This window comes from Canis lupus, chromosome 38, assembly GCF_048164855.1.
Source record: "Canis lupus baileyi chromosome 38, mCanLup2.hap1, whole genome shotgun sequence".
Classification (NCBI taxonomy): Eukaryota; Metazoa; Chordata; class Mammalia; order Carnivora; family Canidae; genus Canis; species Canis lupus.
In genome coordinates this window covers 17,764,700-17,771,865 of record NC_132875.1, presented here as the reverse complement: position 1 = coordinate 17,771,865, position 7,166 = coordinate 17,764,700, and the positions used below count along the sequence as shown (strand labels likewise).

At 46.4% G+C, this 7,166-nt stretch overlaps 1 protein-coding gene and 2 long non-coding RNA genes across 3 annotated transcripts; 1 reads left to right on the top strand and 2 right to left on the bottom strand.

The window, feature by feature from the left end:
• Positions 1–1,300: 1,300 nt before the first annotated feature.
• Positions 1,301–4,632, bottom strand: RGS2 (regulator of G protein signaling 2). Its single transcript, XM_072815053.1, has 5 exons — positions 4,472–4,632; positions 3,345–3,446; positions 3,180–3,241; positions 2,435–2,601; positions 1,301–2,160 (listed from the first exon to the last, which is right to left on the bottom strand). The coding sequence occupies exons 1-5, from the start codon at positions 4,579–4,581 to the stop codon at positions 1,966–1,968; spliced, it is 636 nt and encodes a 211-aa protein (XP_072671154.1). The 5' UTR covers positions 4,582–4,632; the 3' UTR covers positions 1,301–1,965.
• A 224-nt stretch (positions 4,633–4,856) lies between these two features.
• LOC140627041 (uncharacterized) lies at positions 4,857–6,293 on the top strand. The gene is made up of 2 exons (XR_012026004.1): positions 4,857–5,046; positions 5,664–6,293. It is a non-coding gene; the product is annotated as an uncharacterized lncRNA (long non-coding RNA).
• Positions 6,294–6,376: 83 nt separating this feature from the next.
• On the bottom strand, positions 6,377–6,757 carry LOC140627042 (uncharacterized). The gene is made up of 2 exons (XR_012026005.1): positions 6,663–6,757; positions 6,377–6,551 (listed from the first exon to the last, which is right to left on the bottom strand). It is a non-coding gene; the product is annotated as an uncharacterized lncRNA (long non-coding RNA).
• Between the last annotated feature and the right edge of the window lie 409 nt (positions 6,758–7,166).

Sequence of the window (7,166 nt, the reverse complement as noted above, 5' to 3'; positions counted from 1 at the left end):
AAGGCATATGCAGACCTGACATACTCATTCTCTTAAGAAATGTCTCTTTCAATAACCCTTCAGAATTCATTTATTCAAACACTGTTTATAGAGCACCTATTATGTATTATCCTGGCTGGTGGTGTTGCAGGAGTGGAAGAGGCAGTCTTTCATGGAGCTTTTGACTGTTGACACCAGACACTTTGGGTAAAATGGAAATTAGTGCCAGCACAATGAAGACAGTATTTAAACTATGGGGTATGTGTGTGTGGGGGGGTAGTGGTGGAGGGGAGGTGATGGTGTTGTCAATTTTTCTTTTGGCAAATCAGAATGCTTTTTTTTTTTTTTTTTTTTAAGTGCTTTAAAGCCCCTTACTACCTCCCAGGCAGTGGGATAGACAGGAAGATGTACATTGAGGAACTGGGGAAGATGAGGACTCCCAAGGTCATAAAGCTATGAGAAATTATTGCTTAGGTTCAGTCTTGCAAATCTGAGATGAAGGCTCTCTCTCTCCTTTCTAAAACTAAGACTATAATCAAGGAAGTTGGAAAAGAAGCCTACTGAAGAAGAGTATTCCTTTTCTAAATAACCGGTTTGAAAAAATAACAGATTCTAGTCCTTTCACCCTTGATTAGGAAAAGAGCACATTCCTCGATGAAGTTTAAGAACAAAGTGTGCTTCTTTTGCCTTCATCATAAGCTGACATAACATAGTCAGTTTCTTTATTGGCCAGAGGAAGAAGGAGAATCAGGAAAATTCTGATTTTTGTATTGATCATGGAGGTGAACAATTTCAGGTATGCATCTTGGAAGTTCATGCCAGTACCCTGTAGGGGAGCCTGGAACCAGGGGAAATAAAAAAGGCAGGCCTACATTCACCTTATTTGGTTTCTTTTTTCATTTGAGAAGCTGAGTTATGTGAACTATTCTGGTGCTTTGTCTCCATTACGTTATTTTACTTCTCAGCTAGTCTTTAGTAGATACCCACGAAGGGCTTTAAGGTCAGTGGTTTTTGTTTTCATTAACAACAAGCTTATATTAGAAAGTCTGATCCCAGGGTGGTTCTAAGGAGGCGGTCTGACTTTTCTTGGTCTACCTAATGTTTATTAGGTTTAAAAGAGACGTTAACTGCAGGGAAGACAAACTCCTATCACTTCTCATTTCTGAGCACTGTCAATGCTTACTCGACAGGCACATCACCTGGTGTACCTCTCCTTTACTGGAAAAGGGTTTCTCTTGTAGCTGCCATATTAACAGCACTCCTCCCCTCCCTCACAACCCACAACCCCCTCCCCCATGTCTGAACCGAATAGTCAATGACATTATTTATCAAAATAAATTTATTAAAAGTATTCAAAGACCACGTCAAAGTTTAGCTGCCTTCAGGACAGTTTTTGGCACTCATCATGAACAATGTAGTTTCCTACACAACAGCACTCGTTCTGTTCTAACACTTAACAATTCAAACAGACCATTTCAGTTTTAGTGTTACAGGAGACAACAGTACTGATGATCTGTAGTCGTATGAACTTCAACACCCTTGCACACAGTAAACATTTTAATATTACTTATTCTAAATAACTAAAACTAAAACCACTATGTGGTAATGGACTGAATTAGGGAAAGATATACAGCCAGCTAGCTAAGGCCACATAATCCCAGACCTATTGATTTTAAATGTGTTTGGACCAACAGTGTCACATCAGACCTTTGGGTCTCCCATTCCTGCCTTTCCAGTGTGAGTGAGACACACCACATTTGGACCACCTTCTCCCTGGGTTCTAGACAGAGCTATGGGAGCCGTCCCAACACAAGCTTCTCCTACACAGTCACCAGCTTCCTGATTCACTAACTCTGAATCAATAGTTCTGAGTGATGTTTCCTGAACACCCAGGCTAAATTCAAGGTCAGTCTTTTTGGAAGGTCGCAGCCTTTCCCCTTAGGAACAAAATGAAATGTCCTCCACTCTTGGGCTCCCCTTTTCGTCTCATGTAGCATGGGGCTCTGTGGCGATCTGTGGCTTTTTACACAAGTCCTGATAGAATTCTGACTCCAAGAAACGGGGATAAGAGTTGTTCTCCATCAAGCTGTAGACCCTTTTCTGGGCGGTTGTAAAGCAGCCACTTGTAGCTTCTTGTATGTTTTGGGCAATCAGAGTTTTGGTTTGAAAGTCTATGTTTATCTGAAATTAAAAAAAAAAAGTGGTTTATTCCATATTCAAAGCTAGGGACTGATACCTATTTAATCGTTGAAAACAAGCAGCAAAAACTATAATGTGTGATGAGCTTCATTAGCCAAGTCATTGAAGAAATGAAATTAAGCGAATTAAAAACTAGAATTAGTTTCTTGAAACAATCTTGTCCCTCCCCCCTTTAATTTAATGTCTTTTTGTTTCATTTTGGTGCTAAGAATATTCAAAATATGCTGAATTGAAGTTCTTTTTTTGCCCCCCTTACCTCTTTAGGTGCTTCTTTTTCTATGAAATCAGTATATATTTTCCTTGCTTTGGAGGACAGCTTTTGGGGTGACTTGGTTTTTTTGAAGTCTTCGCAGGCCAGCCAGAACTCAATATTTTCTTCACAAAACTCAGATTTTAAAAAAGCCCTGAATGCAGCAAGACCATCTGGGGAGGAAGAAAGGGGGGAAAAAACATGCAGAATGTAAATTGGGTGACCAATTAATGCCTTAAAATTTTTCCAGAACTACCATTCTCCCATCCCTATATTTTATTATTTCTAAATGATGGCAATTTTCTATATTTCACTCAAACTTGTAACCCTCAGAATTTAGCCTTTTAAAGACTAAGATGCTAATAGGCAAAATGCATAAGCTGGCACACTGCTACAAAATATACTTAACTTTGCTTTTAATGCAAATATTTAGAGGGGAACCTAAATTCTCTGGGCTCCAAACCTCCTGGAAACCTTGTATGCAATGGAAAAAGCTGATTCAATTCAACCTTAAGGAAGAGCAACTGCCCCTACAATTTGGGCTACTTTTCCTTCCCTATCTACAGTGAAGAAACCATGTATTTCTATGGTTAAACAGGAAATAAAGGAGAAAAATAGGCATTAGATCTTTAGTGATTGCAAATTTGAATTCCCCTTGAGCAATCTGCTTTTCTGTTGTGAACACCTTTGTGGACTCTTGTGATATTTGTGATATCTTGTGAAATGGATCAAATTCAAAAGGTTAACTTACATTTACTGGCTAGCAGCTCATCAAACGCTTCTGACCACAGCTGTGCTTCCTCAGGAGAAGGCCTGCAAAAGAAGGTCTGCTCATTAGCTCGTGCACATCAGAATTCCTCTTTTCAGCTCAGCAGCTAGCTATTCATGTTCGCAAATACAAGATTTTTCAACTTACTTGATGAAGGTTTGCTGTTTGCTTTTCTTGCCATTTTTGGGCTTCCCAGGAGACGACGAATTTTGTAAGAAGTAGCTCAAACGGGTCTTCCAATCTTTTAATCTTAAAAAGAAAAAAAAAAAAAGATATTCACTAAGTGACAACGTTTGAAATTGCTGTGGCAGCTGAAGGCATTTTTACCAAATAAAGCCACCCAGTAGCAACAAGAATCTTCAAGTCAGTCTTACTCATTTTACATTTAAACCTAGCACCTACGTGCTTAACGCAATTAGTTTCATCCCTTCATCTGAGCAGAAGTACTACTCTCATAACCAAGGGTAAGTCTACCTAGGACATTTAAATGAATTTAGATGGCATATTTCAAAAAGACAGATGCAATTTCTGACCCACAAAAGACCGCAGTTTTTCTGCAGCCTTGATTACAATTCTGAGACATTTCACACTTGAAGAAACCTAACACTGGAACTGCTTGGAGCCAGTGGGTGTTCATTTCCCTCCTACCCTTAGAGCAAGAGGCTCTGGACCACTCCAGAAGCCATGAGGCAGGGGGTGTATGTGTGTCCGAGAGAGAGAGAGAGAGAGAGAGAGAGAGAGACTGAGTTCCCCTGCCCCAGCCCAACTACAACACTCATTTTAAGCAGATGATGCATAACGATGATTTGCTGCACAATCTTTAGTGGGTGAATTAAGCAATTCAGTCAAAAAAAAAAAAAGCGATTTTAAAACGAGTATGTTCAGAACCAGCCAAAATATTCCAATCCGGAAGCTGTGCAAGCTGATCAGAACTTATAATGCAAGGCACCAGTGCTGGGGATGTGCTTCGGCCCCAGGATCCTCGGCTGCTACCTTAGACGCAGGGGCCACAAAGCCAACCTGCGAGGTCTTAGCCTCCTCATCCTCCTCATCACCACCGCCTCCCTATCTAACATGCTCTCAGTCCTAAACTACCCGAGAGTCCTTGGCTCACGCACACAGATTGAACCTTACTTAGCTAATTGCCCTCTTCCACATTTTTGCTTTTCCCTGCAGAGGCGCGGGTCGCAGGGTTTCCTAACGTCATCACGTTCGCAGCAAACCCGGAGCGCCAGGTGCGCAGCGCGGGGCGGGCGCCCGAGGGCCGTACTCACAGGGTCCGCTTCATCTTTTCCCGCTTCTCCTCGTGCTTGGGGCCGTTGCTCGAGCTCTTGTCCATGGATCCGCAGTCGTGCTGGACGGCCAGGAACATGGCACTTTGCATCGTCCACCGCCTGCCGGGGCCGCAGCTCTGCGCGGCGGGGCGCGGGCGCCGCCTTTATGGGCGGCGGCGGGGAGGGGGCGGGGCCTCCGCCGCCGGGCCCGCCCCCCGAGGGCACCGATTGGTCGGCTGCACCCGGGCGCGGGGGCGGGCGGCCCGGCCCGCGGCGGTCACGGGCGCCGCCGAAGGCTCTCGAAGCGAGGTGGGCTGACGTCCGGGACTCGGGCTCCGGCTCCGGCTCCGGCTCCGGCTCCGGCTCCGTGCGCGCTCGGGCCCTCGCGGCGGCTCGCGGGGTTGCGTGTGGGATCGGACCGGGACGCCTCGCCGCCAGCCGCGCCCCGGCCACGGGACGACGGGACGACGGGACGACGGGACGACGGGAGGGGGCGCTCCCGGCCCTGGAGGGGTGCAGGCTCCGGCGGGGAGAGGCTGCTGGGAGCGGACCGGGGTGCAAGTGCTTTATTTTGAGTTAAGATGTTTTCCAACCCCCCGCCCTTGTTTTTTGGAGAGCGCGCCCTCTTCCCACGCCTCATTTCTTGCAAACAGGCCGCGGGGAGACCCTCCCCTCTTCCGCTGTGCGACTCCGTTGAGTTGGGAGGGGAGGAAAAGATGAAAGGGAGGGGCGGGGCGGGGGCGGGGGGGGTAGGGGTGGAGGGGGGCAGGGGGAGGGGGCGGGGGGCAGGGGCGGGGGGGGCAGGGCAGGGGGGACAGGGTCAGGGGAGGGGGCGGGAGGGCAGGGGCAGGGGCGGGGGGGCCGGGGTGGGGGCAGGGGAGTGGGGCAGGGTCAGGGTCAGGTGGGGGAAGGAGCAGGGGCAGGGGGGGCCGGGGCGGGGGCGCGGGGGACGGGGGTGGGGCAGGGGCGGGGGCAGCGACCCCCGCGCGGCCGGGGGGTGGGGTGGGGGGGGCAACCCGGAACCCTGCGGGGACTGAACGGTAAGCAGGGAAGGAACCGGAGAAAGGGACTTTATCCGACGGCCGTGTTTTAAGAGGGTGTGCAGCCTTGCTCCCCGCAACCTGCGTGATTGGGTCTTCCCGTGGGGTTGCAAAGCTTTTTCTCCGAAATCCTTGGTTGCTTCTCCTTCCAGGACAGAGAAGTCCCAGCTCTCCTCACGAGGAGACGGAGGGAAACACCAAGACGTGGAAACTGTGATGCGCCAGAGCCATCCTCGTCCTGGGAGTGCAAGGATGCAGGGTTTCCTCATGAGTCATTCTTGGCTGAGAATTTACCAGAACACTTAATAACTTGCAAAGTGGGGGAGGGAGGAGAAGAAGACGTGAAGGGTTTACTTGCATAATTTGGTGATTGTTCAAAAAATCATCTGTGCGAAGGCCGGCTTTAAGTGTTTTTGAGTGGGAAGGACAAACGGAGAAGGTCCACAGTCGATGACCTCAACACAATTCACTCCTTGATTTCAGGTATCAGAGCCGTACAGTGGAATATTCAGATGGTTTCCCCATCAAGCATTTAAGTACAAAGTAAGACTCACAGCAAGGTATTGATTAGGCTACAGATACTCTCCGAGCTTTGCATTAGAACTGCCAAAAGGAAATTGGAGCTAGTTTAACTTCGTGCAGTGAGCAGCCAGTAGTTGACATGTAGGGTAAAATCTGCAATTACTACTAAAGAGAACAGACATGTAGTTCATTATGGAAAGGAAAAAAAAAAAAAAACATTTGGATTTCAGTAATAAATACTTCAAGATGTGTTTGTGAAATGTAAGAATGCTGTTTTTCTCATGCATATACTCTGTCTCTACAAGAACCTTGCATAGTATTTCCATCAGTTTTCACGTTCTGATTATTCAATACTTACTAAATGCGTGTGATCCCTGGGTGGCGCAGCGGTTTGGTGCCTGCCTTTGGCCCAGGGCGCGATCCTGGAGACCCGGGATCGAATCCCACGTCGGGCTCCCGGTGCATGGAGCCTGCTTCTCCCTCTGCCTGTGTCTCTGCCTCTCTCTCTCTCTGTGTGACTATCATAAATAAATAAAAATTGAAAAAAAAAATAAATGCGTGTGATAAATAGCCCCTCTCTTTTTTTGTTTTTTGCCAGTATAAACCTTAATACATCATTCACTTAGAACCTTGGATGGTAGTATGCATCCATAGTGGAAGGTCCAAGAGTTCTCATTAAGAAGCAGCAAGGAGAGAGAGCTGGACCTGCGTCTGGAGACCTAATTAGAGTCTTGGCTTAACCAATAAATGCTAAGTAACTGTTGGGACGGTCTCATCACACCCCCTGGAGCCCCAGTTTCTCATTTGTGCTAAGACTAGTGTATCTTTTTTGCCAATCTCATTAGACATTATGTGACTCATGTGAGGGGCCTTTGTAAATTCTAAAGTACAGAAGTTTGGTATTGTAAATTTGCATATATGTGAAAAAGGAAATAAAGCTATTCAAGGGAGAAAATCATTAAAGGTTTAATTCAGTTAATTAGGTTATAAATGTGCAAATATGATTAAAATATCAAAATGATGTGTCAGATTTGTAAAGGCTTAAGCTCATAATAAGATACTTAACAAAAGCTTTCTGGATAATAAGCAAATAAGGAAAACAGTTTGCCATTTAAACTTTTTCAGAGATCTCT